This window comes from Poecilia latipinna, unplaced genomic scaffold (genome assembly GCF_001443285.1).
Source record: "Poecilia latipinna isolate Pla-1442-1.1 unplaced genomic scaffold, P_latipinna-1.0 Scaffold39, whole genome shotgun sequence".
In the NCBI taxonomy this organism is placed as follows: Eukaryota; Metazoa; Chordata; class Actinopteri; order Cyprinodontiformes; family Poeciliidae; genus Poecilia; species Poecilia latipinna.
Genome location: NW_015112655.1, coordinates 506,506 through 522,643, shown reverse-complemented (window position 1 = coordinate 522,643; position 16,138 = coordinate 506,506). Strand labels below are relative to the sequence as shown.

General features: G+C 39.8%; 1 protein-coding gene across 6 annotated transcripts in view; it reads left to right on the top strand.

Annotated features, from left to right (window-relative positions):
* The first annotated feature begins 565 nt into the window (after nucleotides 1-565).
* Nucleotides 566-16,138, top strand: part of macf1a (microtubule actin crosslinking factor 1a) — a 222,836-nt gene continuing 207,263 nt past the window's right edge. For 2 of the 6 annotated variants that reach the window (XM_015046202.1, XM_015046193.1), the window contains exons 1-2: nucleotides 566-1,025; nucleotides 6,586-6,820. In XM_015046202.1, the coding sequence (XP_014901688.1) occupies nucleotides 6,598-6,820 (223 nt within the window). In that variant the 5' untranslated portion in view covers nucleotides 566-1,025; nucleotides 6,586-6,597. The remainder of the gene's footprint in view (nucleotides 1,026-6,585; nucleotides 6,821-16,138) is intronic. The other 4 variants (XM_015046256.1, XM_015046246.1, XM_015046236.1 and 1 more) reach the window with 3 other exon arrangements.

Sequence of the window (16,138 nt, the reverse complement as noted above, 5' to 3'; positions counted from 1 at the left end):
TTTTCTCTTTTTGTCTTTTCTTTATTGTTTGTTTATTCTTTCAAATATTTACATTTTCAAGAAAAACTCAAGAAATTTTAGATTAATCTAGGAAATTTTCTAGAAAAATAATATATATATATATTGCAATAGAAAATTTGCAAGAAAAAAATCTGAAAATTTAAAAAAATTAACTTTGAAAATTTCCCAGTTTCAAAAACTCAGAAATTTCATGTTTTTTTTCTTGACAATTTCTAAGATTAATCTAAAAATGTCTAAGTTTTTGCCGGAGATTTACTCCTTTTTGTTTATATCCAATGGTCCAGAAGTAGGTGCAGAATGGGAGCGGACACAGACAGGAATAACTCCAGATCCTCCAGCTGCAATAATTCGCCTTTTGAGGTTTTCCTCCAGCTGTGAGCGTAAAGGGATTATTTCAGACCCAGATTAACCGAATCATGTAATGAAAACGCGTGGCTCAGTTTCCCCCCCCCCCTTTTTTTCTGAGTAACTGTGAACATATGAGCATGAGTCGGTGCTGCAAATATTCCGCTGTGAACGCCCTCCTCTGCTCCAAACTGAGGGGGGAATGTGTGCGCGCGTCACGCTCTGGCAGAGCTGCGGACATGACGCAGGGGTACACCCGAAATCTCGGTTTCCGCGACGTTTACCACAGTCAATAGGCATGGGTTAAAGGGATGGAGCCGTGAACGCAGCCTATTGAAGAGACGGAGCGTTGGTCGAGGAGAGGAGGGCTGTTGGTGGTGAAGGGGGGGCTGTTTAAGGCAGGGAGTGGAGAGAGAGAGCAGGAGGAGGACAGCCATTACCATCCAGGATCGCCGCTCGCTCTTCCCTCTCCAGCCTCGACTAACCGGCGGAGACGTTTGGAAGAAGAGAGGGAGCGGAAAACGGGTCGGTGGAGGTGGAAACATCCCTCCATCTTTTCATTCATCCTTCGCTCCAGAGGAGAGGCAGCAGCGGAGGCAGCCGCGCCGGCCTCCCTCGCTCTGCGCTCGGACTCGAGGACCGCTGCTGCCCCGGTGAAGGTAAGCGGCTCCGGAGCTTTCACAAAACCAACATGTGGATTTTTATTTTCATTTATTCCTGAATTTCAAACTGTCATTCCATCACATCCAGTGCCGATAAACCCACGAGTTAGTGTTTTATTGGAAGCCTATCGGGCATCAACATGTTGATCATTGGCTCAGGGATCCCTGACAGTCATTTCATTTGGTTTCTGTCACTGTTTGCCTGAAAACGTCCCATTTCCAGGCAGACTGGTGTGCGCTGAATCTGGAGCCAACCAGAGAGGGTTTCTGGGTCGTGAGAAGGCTGGACGGCTTTCTCAGCAGCTTCACTCGCAAACGGATAAATGTAATTAGTTGGTGTTACCCATTCTCGGACAAAGAGCCGATTCCCTGCTCCCAGACTGCTCGTGCGTGCAGCTCGTGCGTGCACCGAGCGTTTTTGGCTCCATGTCTGCGGTCCATTCATGCACACAGATCCCTTTCCTCTCAGCGGAGCAGAATGAAGCGGATGAGTGCAAAGCAGGTGGACATAAATCACAGCATTACGCACCCTCAGGTGTGATTGTCCGTATTGATCTGGGCTGTTCCTGCAGCCAATTAAAACAAACGACACCCTCCGTCATCGCCTCCACCTGCACGAATCTCTGAGAAGCCCCGGCATCAATACAACCTGTCTGTCTAAAAACAAACAAACAAAACAAACAAAAAAAAAACCTCTGGTTACGCAAAGAGCAGCCGGAGGGGAGATGGGAAAATTCAGGATTCAGACCGATCTCCCCTCCTGCTGCTCCGGAGCAGATGGTCGTCCCCGTCCGGCCTTATGCTGGGCCTTCAGCTCCCCGACATGAGCCAAACTGTCTATTATTTGTCTATTCAGAATCGATTAAATGCAGCATAAACTGTTAGTTCTTGGGATTAATCGAATATAAACACATCGTGTTGAATGAAACCCCTGAGCAGAGTATTGCTGCTAGTGAAACGATTAATCGTAGTGAAGGAATGTAAACGGCAATAATTTAGTAATGGTTAATCGTTAATGAGAATATACAGACTAAAAAACTAGTTTGCTGAAAAAGACAACATATTCTGAGCGGTAATTAAGCCAAAAAAGCACAGATTTTCCGATTAAGATTTAGAAATCTCTTCATGTGGCAGCTTAACTTCACCCAGTTTAAATTCTGTAAAAATTGAAATTTCATGTTGAAATTAAAATTTTTCCATTTTTAGAAGTACTTTTTAGCTGCATATGTATCTTTTGCTACAAATGATCAAGCATGCTGTAAAAGACTGCAATGTTTTTAGGCAGTAATATGTTTATTTCCTTATTTTAGGATGAATTGAAATATTTTTTATCTATTTCTAATATGATGTAGAATAAGGTATATTAACCGAATGAAGAATCTGCAGAATATATAATTTATTTTTTTTTACTTGATTTATCGTCTGAATGATCAGTTATTAATTTAACTGTTAGATGCACGTCTGGCTCTGGTTTCCATCAATCACCACCCTGGCCTTTGCAGCCTGCTGGTGTTCTAAGGATAATTGTCAGATCCTTCTTTTAATTTGCCTCACAGTTGCAGGAAGGTTTTGCATTGATTTCTATAGCAGCACCATTAGTTCAGCTAATATATATATATATATATATATATATATATATATATATATATATATATATATATATATATATATATATATATATATATATATATATATATGAGTTTTTATGACTTAAAGATTTGCACAATGTTTTGTTTTTTTAAGTTTCACATGAAAAGTAACTGTCAGGGATTCAAAAAAGTCTAGATTGTGGTTAGAAAAACACCCGTTTACCGTAAAATAGGTCTCAGAACATCAGTGATGCTTTTCCATGAAATTACATCAAATTATGTGAGCTCTCTGGTTCAAACACATCATATTTAATTTATGACCTGTTTCTGTTGAAAACAGGTTTTGACTTGGAGGTGTGAAAGGTCAGCAGGTCTGATCATGGATGTTTGACAGAAACATGCGAGGAAGTGAAGCTGTTGTAGTGGAGAAAACTGGGTCAGAGTTTTATTAGTGATCACATCTGCTCCTCAGATGGAGGGCTGCTGCTCTGTTTGTCTGGTGAACTGGAGATCCCATCAGCCGTTGGTTGATCCCGAACAGGAATGCTGTTCTGGAATGACAGGAGGACGTTCCGGCCGTTTGGACCGTTAGCCTGGGAGCGTCTGCAGCGTTTGGCTCCTCGTATCTGTCCGCCCTTCCTGTCGTTTTCTCACCCTGCTTATGCTTGGTCACAGAGTCCCTCTGTTTACATTGGTCCAACACACACACACACACACACACACATTCAACAAACACACTGCTCAGCCTGAGCTGTGGGAACCGACCCCGGCTGTGAAATATAAATCAGGAGAGCCTCTCGGACTGAGCTGCTGCTCTTCGTCATGCCGCCCCAGCGTGAGGATATGTCCTATAAAGGTCAGCTTTCAGTTTGTAGAAGCGGTGGGTTGATTATTTAATAATGGTTTGTTTGTGTTTGTTGAAGAACATTTTTCTTTCTCTGCATTAAAAGTGAAGGAGATTAATTATTGAACTACAGGGAACTGGTTTAGATTTTCTGGAGCATTTCTCTCATTTTCTGTGCTTCTTGGTGGTTTTTCCTACCTGACAGTTTGGTAGATTTGGTTCGATTGGGCACCAAAGTTGTAACATTTGCTACATTTCCAGCTGCTGTGGTTCTCTTTCTCTCTTCTCTGAGTCAAACCAGCCAAACCCTTTGAACAACTTGTTCCCCTCCTCGCCTGTGGGGGCGCTGCACAAAGAATCACTGAAGACAATAAGACAAAAACCTCACTGAGCATAACTTCCTTCTTCATAAAATGTAAACAAGATAGATTTTTTGAGAATTTCTCTCTTGTTTTTGGTAAAAGACCCATTTCTTCAGCTAGTGCTAGGCTAGCACGTTTGCCTTGGTTGTATTTACCCAGAATGCACTGCGCTGTAGTCTGCTTCCTGCTTTTGGAGCAGTCTCTGGTTTTTGGTGTTCACATTTGCATTCGAACCGCATGGTGCGGTCCGCCTACAGACTATAATTTGCTTTTTTGGTCCACTTCAGAGTTTGAATCCAATTGTGTTTGAATTGTTGAACCAAAGAAAACTGGTTTAGGTTTTCTGGTGTTTTCTTTGCGTCTTTGCTTCTCAAACTGCTCCTCTTCAGGCATTGACAGGGATTTACAAGAGTAGAGGTAGCATCATCATCTGGGTCCTACTATGGAGTATTAGGGCCACGTTAAGAAAATAAAATAAACAAAATAACACTATGAGAATAAACTTGTACAATAATAACGTTGAAATAATATGAGAATAATATCATGAATAAAGACACACATGCTGGAGAAGTAAAAACCTTCTCCGAGTTGGGGTGAGGTCCGTCCCCCAAAGGACCAGTTTAAGGCTCCGTTCTCATCAGCCCTGTTTAATCCGCTTTAATCCAACTCCAGTTCATTTGTCAAGGAAGTTCACTTTTCTTGGGAAGTTGTGAATTTGTAATCAAACTCTGATTCTGATCAAAAAACAAACTGTGATTTACCTACAAACCTCAGTCTGGTTTTGATTGACGTGAACTCTGGTGCGGATCGAATGCATATGTGAACCTCAAATGGACTCTAGGCTGCTCCAAAAGCAGGAAGTGGACTACAGCACAGGGCATTCTGGGTAAACACGCTGGCTTAGCACTAGAAGGAGATGTTGCTCGTGGTCTTTTTGGTCTTCATTCATTTTTCTGACAAAATTCAAAAGACTGCAAGCATTTAATTTCTGTAAAACATCTGTTTAACATTCTTGGGAAGAAAACTTTGTATTTATACTGAGATCACTGAGTCATTTTTAAGTCATATTTGAGTTTATATGCACACTGCATCTAAAACATGTACACTCAATAAGGAGAAAACTAGTTTAAAACTAACATTTCAAGTTTAAAGAAAACTAGCAGGTGACATTTTTTATCATTACTTCCAGAAAACTACTTATATTTTTTGTAAAACCAAAGTGGTGACCATATTTTTTCTTTAATGTCTGAAGATTTTCCCACCATTAAGTGAATTTTTGCAGATTTGTTTGGGCTGTAGAAGAACTGGAAGGTGCCTTCAAGCAGGAAGTGATCTCACTGTTTCTTGTTCTGGTACTTTGTTCTTCTTCTACTTCTTGTAGCTGTAATGACACGGTGCGGCTTTGAAGCCTCCGTTCTGGCTCTATTTATAAAACCCCTCGTTTCAGTGCCACTGAGTCACTGTCAGCCAGCAGCAGGGAGGCAGCCACACACCACAGAACCGCAGGCAGTTCTGGACGGGCTTTAACCCTTTTCCTCGCAGCGTTGCCAAGGAGACGGCTGGATCCAGGAAGCGGGGTTTCTGACGGCGGTTTATCCTGCAGCAGGAGGAGTAGGAAGGCTTTTGGCAGCTGGAGTTTAGATGGAAAATACAGATGTTAACCTGAACATCCTCGCTCTGCAACGTTCAGCTTGGAGAAAAATAAAAGCTCAGAGGGAAGTTAGCCTGGACACTTCATGGGGTTTATCTGAGGCAACTTTGTTTTGTGGTCAAATGTTTGCAGATGAATTGTACAAAAAGTTGATTCCAGTAACTGCAGAGACTTTTATTTTGAAAGATTTGTTGATTTCCTAAAGAAGAAGAGAATAACTTAAATACATCAGGCTGCAGGGATTTCAGGATAGCTGAGCTTCTACTCCAGGATCTGCAGGTCTTTAAATCATTTTGCAGCCTCAGGAACTTGGAGGTCTGATTTATTGATCCAGTGATGGACAGTTTGGACCATCAGGTCTCCAGAGTCCAAATAACACGCACACACACTCAGTTTTTCTGTTACGTCTTTGCTGCGTTTTCTTTTTTTCCACTTGATGCCTGCGGTTCATGCCAGAGAAGCAGGTTGAGGATTAAAGAAAATGAAGAAGAAGCTTTTAGAAACCCGGTTTCTAAATGTCCTTCTGTTCTTTCTTTCTCGGTTCATTCCAGTTTGATACTGGAGTCAAGATTTAAAATGAAGTGATAACTAGGCCTGTCACAATAAATCTATTAATCACTTGATAAATTAAGGCAAGTTCAATCACTTTGATTTGCATGATTTATTATTTTCTCTCTTTCTACCAAAAACTGGATGAAAAAGTCTTCAGTCTGGTGCTTTGGTCTCAACTAAAACTTGTATCAATTTATCATCCAAAAGAAATGTGTTATTGTTTCAGGTCAAATGAGAATTTAATTTTAATGAAGGGTCCATTCACACCAGACATGTTTAGCTCTGATTCCAGTACAGCCATCATCTCTTCCAAACGGCTGCACTGGGTCAGGATGACGGTATTTAACCTGCTGAGGCCTGGAGTCTTTCCACTTCAGCGTCATGTTAAAACACACGCGATAATCGATTTAACCCAGTTTTTATTCCCCTTCCTCACTAAATATTTTGCATCATTCATAACGACTCAATCTCACTCCACACCATCAATGAATTATACAGTTTCTCTTCTGCTTCTAAAGCCTCTGACCTCCTTTTCCCCTCATTCATCTCCTCCCTGCAGCGTTGAGGCGCGATGGAGTCGTCGGATGATGATACTCTGAGCGAACGCTCCTGCGTCAGCGAGCCGTCTTTCCGCACCGAGCGCTCTGGTGGCTCGCTGTCCCCGTGCACGTCGGGTTTGGTGGGGCCGCCAGGGGACACTCTGCCGTGGAATCTGTCCAAACACGAGAGGAGGAAACGGAAGAGCCAGGACTCGGTGCTGGACCCGGCGGAGAGGGCGGTGGTACGCGTCGCAGGTAAGGAAATGGCTCTCGCTGCTCCGGTGGTGTGTGTAAAACCAGGGCATTGGCAGCGTGTGTTGTTGAAGGAGGAATAAGTTTGTTCACATGATAAATTAAAAAAAAAACACATGCTGCGCCATCATCTTCCAACTACTTCCTGTTGTCTTCTTTGTGGTTTGCACCAGTGGCAACATCCGGTTATCAATCATGTGCAGTGGTGGTTTCTGATATGGGCAATATGGGTAACCGACCAGGGCGGCATCTCGTGGTGGGAGTTTTTGGGAAATTTAGTGTGTTTTCATTAAGTAAATGTAATTTTGAAATGTCAATTTGCATATTTATATTTACATTTAGTCAATGGAAGGATTTGACTTACAGGATTTTTCTGTTTAGTTTATTTTTTAAAGAAAAATGAAAAGAGAGGTTTATTGCTCTAGCAAATACTGGACCATTATTGGCTAATTAGATGTCATATTTCTCATATTTTTGCGTCCCATCTTTAAATGTCATGTTTCACTCAGAGCTACTTTCACATAAACACATTGACATTTTATCTGATATCTTCTGTATGGTTTGTTTCCAGGCGAAAAACAAGCAGTAAAACATGTTTTTGATGTTTTACGTTTAACTGAAACTTTTATCAGATGTAATTATCCTTGTTATTAAGACGAAGGTAAATGTTGGTCATTAAATGTAAATGCCAGGATAGTGATCATCTGAAGATGACATCTTACATTCTGCCTTGTGGATATGCTTAGTTCTCATTATTGCAGACAATGGCACAAAAACACATGGTGCTCAGTGTTTGTGGAAATGCTAATGCTAACAGCATGCTAACAGAATGCTAACATTACTTGGGGAACTGCAGGCAAGCTGCTGGCATTATAGTGACACCTAACTGCAGGAGAAAAAGATAAAGAAAGAATGGTTGAAGTTGGTTTTGGAGGATGTTTTTCCTCATGGATCGATGTTAGCTTTGGGCCCGATATGTTAAAGTTTGGTCAATTGATCAAACCTTTTGGGGATTTTTGGGTTTTCTTTGTAACTCCTGTGTTTAACCATTACCAGTGCTTGCTTTGTTACAGTTCTTTCTGAATCAACAAACAAATGTATCTGTAAAGGAAACTCTGGGAACCTTTCTAAGGAAACTTATTGACTGATATCTGAGGTTGGATGGTTTCTGAGGGTTTTAGCTTCCTGCTCAGTTTGTTTCTTATTCACCAGATATTGGTGAGCTGGCCTTATTACTGCAGACGATTAGCCTATAAGGGGATTTTCTTTTGTAGCATTTATCTAAAATATCCAAAAATAATGCAGCTGGGAACTTAAAATATCTAGACGTGATGCTAATTGACAGCCAATCCATGAGCGCCATTCAGGTTCCTTCGTGCTGATTGGCTGATCCCCACAGAGCAGAAGTGAGGAAGACTGTTGATGTTAGCTTCTCTGGTGCATATGAATTCATATTAATATATATTAGATGACTGAACAATTAAAATAGGCAGTAATACACAGTTGTGGTCTTAAACTGAACCTAAATCTGTTAAAGGGGCAGTACCATGTACATACACATCTGGAGTGTTGCCTAGATTCTTTCATGCATGTTTGAGAAAGAAACATGCATGGTCTCCATGGTAACCATTCAGCTGTGCTAAACACCTGGCTGGACCTATATATATATATATATATATATATATATATATATATATATATATATATATATATATATATATATATATATATATATATGAGCTGGAAACAGCAGTTTGAGGATGAAATAATATAAAAGTGGGATTAGTTCTGCAACAGTGTGAGGTTTTGTTACATTTTCTGTTATGGAGCAGCAGAAGAAGTTCAAATGTCTTTATTTCGTTTTACTGGTTTCAGTTCAAACTAGTGCTTAGCTCTGAATCACTGTTCTGGTTATTCTTGTACGTGAAACAAAACCAGCAGTCATTAAAGCACTTACAGAAAATGCCAGTTGTGAGAAAATGAGGGTGGTGGAGATGCTAGGAGGCGATCAGAAGACAGTAAAAGCCTCGTTTAGTGACACGGAAACAGCAAGTAGAGCGAAAGGCTTTGTGTTAGATAGAGATGCACTTATGTGTCCGTCAAGTGAGGATTTATTTCTAAACACATTTTCAGACTGAACAGTGTTTCAGTTCACACTTCCCTGCCTTTTTTCCATCAACCTCATGCTGCTGAAGAGCTGCTTTCTGCTGAGGAATGACTCATTTCTTCTTATTCAGCAGTAAAGTTGGAAACAAAACAATTAGAGTTTACAATGTGGCTTAATCTCACAAAATATGGAAAACCTCATTTCAGTTTCAAGGAATCGCCAACGTTGCAAAGATAATGTTGATACAGACACAATGCTAACGCTAACTCATGATGAGCCAGTAACAGAGTCTCTAAAGATACAAATAATTCACAAATGATTAGAAAATTATATTATAACCAGTAGCATGCAGAAAAATCAACCTTGTAGGTCACAATGAACGAGTTATATTCATAAACCTGAATAACCAGAGACTACTATACACCTTAAATTAACTGTATGCAGAAAATGTTAAAAACATTTTTTATAGTAGTGTTCTTGTTGAGTTCAACATAAGTGTTTTATTTACCAAAATGAACAAAAGATGCTTGAGAAACTCATGTAGTTCTATTGCTAAATAAACAACTGCTTCATGATAAGTTAGTTAAATCCTTTTGTATCTTAAAAATGAAAGCAACAGCTCAGAAAATGTCCATAAGAATTATATATGATATATCTCAGAAATTATTCTAATAGATTTAAGAATAATGAGATTAACTACAAGCCCTCACAACTGATGACATGATGTCTGCTCATACTATTTACACTTTAAATCATCACATCATCATTTTTGCACACAGACTTATAAAATAAAACGTAATCTCCAGCCGCTTTGGTCCGTCCTGGTTTGGTTCCGTCTCGTCGTTCTGGTTGCGTTTCTGTTCTGGACTCAGTCGGGCGTGAAAACGTGATGATGTTTCATTTTACATGATGCGCTGCGTGTTTACTCTGACCCCGATTTCCACTCAGCTGGGACCTGGAAAGCAGAACCGAATACATTCAGCTGCTTTCCTCAACCAGACGCAGTTCACTGTCTGAGAGTTTCAGTTGCAGTGAATTATTGTTAGCAGCAGAAGGAAGATTCAACGGGCAGCAGATGAGTTTTAAATGGATGTTAAAAAGAGTCAGTTCTGTCCGGACTGGACTCCGCCCGCCTGCTGAGCCTGAATATTAACGATCCAACCACCAGCTGCTGCCTTTCCAGCAGGGATCCATGTCTGAGGGAGAAAAACTTCATGTTATTTCTGCCATTTTTGTGTTTCAAACATGAATCACCTCTGATTTTAAAAGACAAAACAAGAAAGTTAGACTTGATGTTCTAAATGTGAATAGAAAAGTGAAAAAGAAAATTAATTTGGGATTAAAAGCAGCCAACACCGACTTACACAAAGAATGAGGATGAAATGAGTTATTGCTCAGATTTAAGGTTTATAAGAAACAACCAGATGAAACGAACAGGACGGAAGAAGGAAACTGTATCCATTTGTTGCCAAGTTTGCAAGTCAATGGAACGACTTCTCTTACGTTGCTGTTAATAAATAAAATTAAGTGTACTATTTTCTTAAAATACCTAAAATTATAAAATTAGTTGAATTGTGCAAATTAACTCGTAACTTTAGCATGACTTGCGCATACTAAAGTAAAGTCCACTTGTTGCGTTTTACAGTGTATAAAGTTTAACCGATACTGAAATTTGTGGAGTTGGTTCATTCATTTGTTCCAGTTTTCATCAAGCTGCTGATCAGCGGTGATGTTTCTGCTGCAAGTCCTCATCTTTTTTTATAACTGCATCCATTATTTTTGGAAAAAAATAAAGAATAAAATTGTGATATCCCCTGAGCATAATACTGCCGCCACCGTGCTTGACTGCTCTTATGCTTCCAGTCTCGTATATCTTCTCGTTACGGTTCATTCTTTTTCTCATGTGGCTTTAAAACTTTTCTCCAGTTCATCCAGAACGATGCTCCAGCTTATGGTCAAGGGGCAACTTGATATGAAACATTTAATAAATATTAATTGCGGGAGTATGTATACATTTGTATAATTTTGGATGAAAGTCAGACTTTCAATTCAGTTCAGTTAAATCTCGCAAATCCCAAAATGAATTAATTTACACCCACAATGAGTGGATGTAACCGTCTTTTGATTATCTTATAAACATTTTATTGGTGTTATTTTACATTACTTTACATTGAACTGTTCCTAATTTTCTCCTGAAAGCAGCACATTGAAGAGAACCAGATTCTTTTAGCTGGACATGAACATCGTCTGTTAAACCTTCTGAATTCTTGTTTCTGTAAATGAACTTGGACGTTTTCTTTCACTCTTTAGCAGATTTCTTTAAGATGGGAAAACTGACTTAGACATGATTTATGTTGTAGTAAAAATAAAAAAAAATAATCTGATGAAAGCATGTTTGATGTTGCAGCTGTAATCATTCAGGACCCCACAAACCTGCCTGCTTGTAACTTAGGCGTCCTCACTGCTGCCTGCTGCTCCTTTGCTTCCACATTTCTTTTTTTCTGCAGGCGGCTGAAAGGGACGTCTCTGCCCAAGCTGTTACGCTGTTGCCATAGCGACGCGGTCTCCTCAGTTTCCATGGCTATAAAAAGGCGAGGGAAACAATGGTTGTTGGGGGAATGAGGGGCCGACTTCAGATACAAAAGAGGGGAGAAAGAGAGAGTTCGAATTTTAATTTGGAGCAGGAGAAAAGAGGAGCGAGTGTGAACACAGAGAGGAGTGAATGATCAAGTCTGAGCAGAAAGAAATGATGAGAGGAAGGAAAGAGACAAAGAAAGAGGGATGGAGGGGAGGGGGGTTCAAACAGATGCAGCGATGAAAGGATGACTTTTAAATCTGAGTGTGAGGGAGGTCATAAAAAAAAGAGGAGAAAAACGCAGGAGGAGGGAAAGATAAAGAAAAACACCCAGAAAGAGGAGAAAAAAAATAAAAATAAAAAGATTCTTCAGAGTTTGGATTGTATGATGGAGTAAGAAAGCCAGGCTAGGAAATAGAAAATAACAAGAATAAAGTTGCCTAACAGTAAGTCGTAGTAATATGAATAAATAGTCAATAAAATGAGAATAAAGTCATATGAGAAAAAAGTTGTACGTAAGTTGCAATAATACGAGAAAAAGTCAAAATATTACAAGAATAAGCAAAATATTACAATAACAAAGTCGTCCAATAGCAAGTCGTAATGTACGAAAAATTCGTAATAATACAAAAATAGTCATAATATTAAACCCTAACTTCTACATTTCCCATAATACAAATGCAGCTCTCTAACAGTGAGCTTTATTTACGTTTTTTCCTTATTTCTCATCATAGGAAAATAAACTAATTTAATTTTAATCATTGCTCTCACAGGAGATGTGAAGAAGTTTAGTTTTTGTAACGAACTCAGCACATCTTCTCTTGGAGAAACACTCCCGTGTCACACCACATTTATTCCCCAGGGAAACAAATTCATAGGTCACTAATTAAAAGTTCCTAGAAACAAATTGAAGTGTAAATTTTAGAAAAAGCTTTTTACCCGTTAGTTTTTTTAGTTTATACATTTAATTTAATAAAAGTTTGGACTCTTCAGTGACAGATTAAGCTGCTTCAGTAAAACACGAGTTTATTTTGAAGCTGAAAATGTTTCGTCTTACTTATCAGGCAGCAGCACAGCAGAGATTATCTGATTTATTTACCTTCATTCATACTTTCTTCACATTTTTTCTTGGTTTTATTTTTAATCACTGATTGAATTAGCCTTTAAAAGTCCAAACTGAGGATCAGTTCAGACACTAATCCGAGTCACACGACGGCTCCGACATAAAGGGTTTGATTCAATCTCCTGAGTGGTTTAAACCTCACAGTTTCATTGGTCTGAGCTCAGAGAAGAATGCAGGAATGGATCCTGGTTCTGGTTTTCTGATTTCGGCGGTCAGGGAGAAAACATTTGTTTTCTGGTTTCCAGCTGAAGTCTCTGTGAAGCTGAGGTGTCGTCATGTTGATGTGTTGAGAACTCGATGTCCCTTTGGCTCTGAGAGCGCAGTCACTCTGCAGCTGGATTCTGCACACACGTAGCATTCAATGCACAGGCCATGTTTACTCACATCAGCCTCAGAAAAGAAGCGCTTTCCGCTCTGACTGGGATTCGTTGCCACACCAGAAAGTTTGATTCTCCTTGGTTTTCATTGAGGATTTCAGGATCGACCGCTGAGGACTGAACAAGTGGGAAGCAAATGAAAAGCTTGTTAAATGTGGGTTTAGAGAGTGTTTATATGTTGGAACAGCAGACTGTGGTATTTAATAACATTAATGGAGCCAACTTGGTTCTCTCCGGGTTCTCCAACTTCCTCCCAGAGTCCAAAAAGATGACTGTTGGTTTAACTGGCTTTCCTAGTTGACCTTTGCCCCATGTCTTCTCTCCTCTTTTTTCCTTTAACCAAATGTCAAACACTGTAGATTATACTCCATCTTTGACAGGCTAACTTGACACACTGCCTTGAAGGCAAATGTTAATACTTTAACTGATCAAGTCAATGAAATGTCGTACAACTCATTTCCTGAAACTCTACAATCATTCTGATAATATTTTGTACGCCGTAGTAAACTAGTAGCAAATCGTGGTTTCTAAAATAAAGTTTTGAAACTTTTTTATAAATATTTTTGGTATCTTACAATGGTTTTATGAATGAAAGTATTCATAAAGGGTAGAAATTAATTAAGCAGTGCTTTGGATTAATTGTTTTCAAGGTAAAGGTGCAGAGACTTTTCAACTTGAGGCAGAACTCAGAGGTAGAATTGATTTATGAGTTTTACGCATCTTTTTATTAGGAAACCACATAGCTACATTTTTTGGTGTCATCTGACGATTTGTATAGTTGACCTACTTTTATAATTAGCTCACAAATAAAATAGTTTACAGAGAGACTTGCCCAGCTCCATCTTGAAAATGAGATCTGGATCTCAACGGGGATTACCTGGTTAAATAAAGGAAATAAAAAAATATTAAAAAAAACCTTCCAGAAGTATTTCTACCCCTCGAACTTTTCTACTCTGTGTCATGTGACAAAACTTGTAGTGTATGTTTTTTGGAAATTCCTATAAAAAAAACAAAAAACAAAAAAAACAATACAAAGTAGAATAAAACTGTGAAGCGGAGGGGAGATTGTGTTTTTTTTTTTTAAAATAGAAATAAATACAAGAAAAGTTAGGCATGCACTTAAGTTCAGCCTCCCTCAGTCAGTACTTTACAGAATTACATTTTGTTGCAATTGAAGCCGTATAAAATATCAGGCAACAGTTAATAGATTGGATGAAAGTGTCATGATTTGCGGTGTGGGTGGTGAGGCAGACGTAGGATGTAGATGAATAGATGAACTGGGAGCAGACAGACGACAAACGTGAACAATAGATGAGGGCCGACAAGAGACAAAGACAACAGGTGGGTTTAATTACACAGGGAGCAATCAGGGAACGAGACACAGCTGGGAACAATCAACAGGGAAGACACAGAGATTCACAGGAACAGACTAATAAACAGAAAAACCTCAAAATAAAACACTGAAAACACAGATCTCAACAGGAAGTATTAAACCTTGCAGCGCTACGCTGCTGTTGCTTTAAAAGAAAAGTGTAGTTAACATTTTCTGTGAAAACAAAATTTGTGTGATTTTCCAAGAAGTGGCGTTCAAATGATGTAACAGATGCGTTGATGTATAGCAACAGCAACGAATCCAAGCATCTTTGTCAACAGATGAATTCAGTATTCAGTAGTTTTCAGCTGTACTAGTGAGCGTATAACAATAGCTTGAGGAAAAAGGTAGTCTTAAAACCAGTTTATTTTTAGCACACACAACTTATTACTATTTTATTACAAGTTGGCAAGTATTTGTTTTTCTTTGTGACCCCTAGAGTCACAAAGTTTTTGCATTTTAAAAACCCATTACTCTGCATGCCTCTTGAACTGAATCACTGCTTTGTGACTTTTAGGATTCCCTTTTATTTCCATAGCAACGATCAGAAGCAACACCTTGCCCCAGAAGTCCAGTGAGCTCACTGATGAGGTCATAGATGACATCATGCACATCACAATAGATCAGAGAAGTTCTAAAGCTTGAATATCAATGCTTCAGTCAGGATCCAGACGGTTCTTGGAGATCCAAATTTGCACATTGTGAGAATGTTTAGTGTCACGAAGTTACTTGTTCCCCTCATTATCCCGGTCGGTCTCGGTGTTGGATACTTTGTCTCCACAGGTATCAAAAAGATTTGTGACCATTACTTTCCTGGGAAGGATTCCGACGACAAAATCTCTGAAGTCTCTCAGGATGAAGAGATCGACTGGTTTTGGGAAGGTCTGCCAACTGGTAGCAAGGAACAAACTGACCCGGCTGGGGAGGTTTGTTCCGAACAACCGGACACAGACCCGGGCACTGTCTTGGGTCAAACTGACTCGGCTGGGGAGGTTTGTTCCGAACAACCGGACACAGACCTGACTAAGACCTCACAGGACAGTGCTGAGGACGACAGCACTGTCTTGGGGCAAACTGACCCGGCTGGGGAGGTTTGCTCAAAGTCGACAGAACATTTTGAGAGCAGGAGTGCAGTCAGAGAAGTATCTGCCCCGGCTGGGGAAGATTTATCTCCGGCTGACCGTGTAGCCAAGACATTTGCTGAAATGACAGCGAATGTTTTGGCTGCATCAGTTCACTCTCTGGTTTTTCCAGAGAAAACTCCTGTGAAAGGAACTATAACCAGTGACTTTGAGGTGCCACGTTCCCCGGACAGGGAAGATGTCTCAAAGGAAACCGGAGTCGTCGAGTCGTCCAGGACTTCTCTGTATGGTAGGGTCACGCTTTCTTTTGAGCTTTACCCTAGAAGAGAGCAATAATTCGGCACAGAGATTTGGCTTGGACACAAAAAATGTAATCAGGTCGGGAGATTCATGATATGGACATGAATATACCATCACACAATTTAAATTTTTAATTCGTTGAGAACAAGGTAAGTACATCCCAACTTAAAGAAGTTGAGAAAAACTGCTTTGCTGTCCTGAACCTGTGGGGATTCAGGCCAGCTTAACTTACTTCAATTTATGGGATGAAAGGACAAAAAGATTTGACAGGTTTCCTGTTGGCAGGTTTCTCTCCGGGCGCTCCGGCTTCCTGCCACAGTCTAAACTCATGACTGTTTAGTTAAGTATATATATAAAAAAAAAAAATTCCCCTCTCACCCTCCAT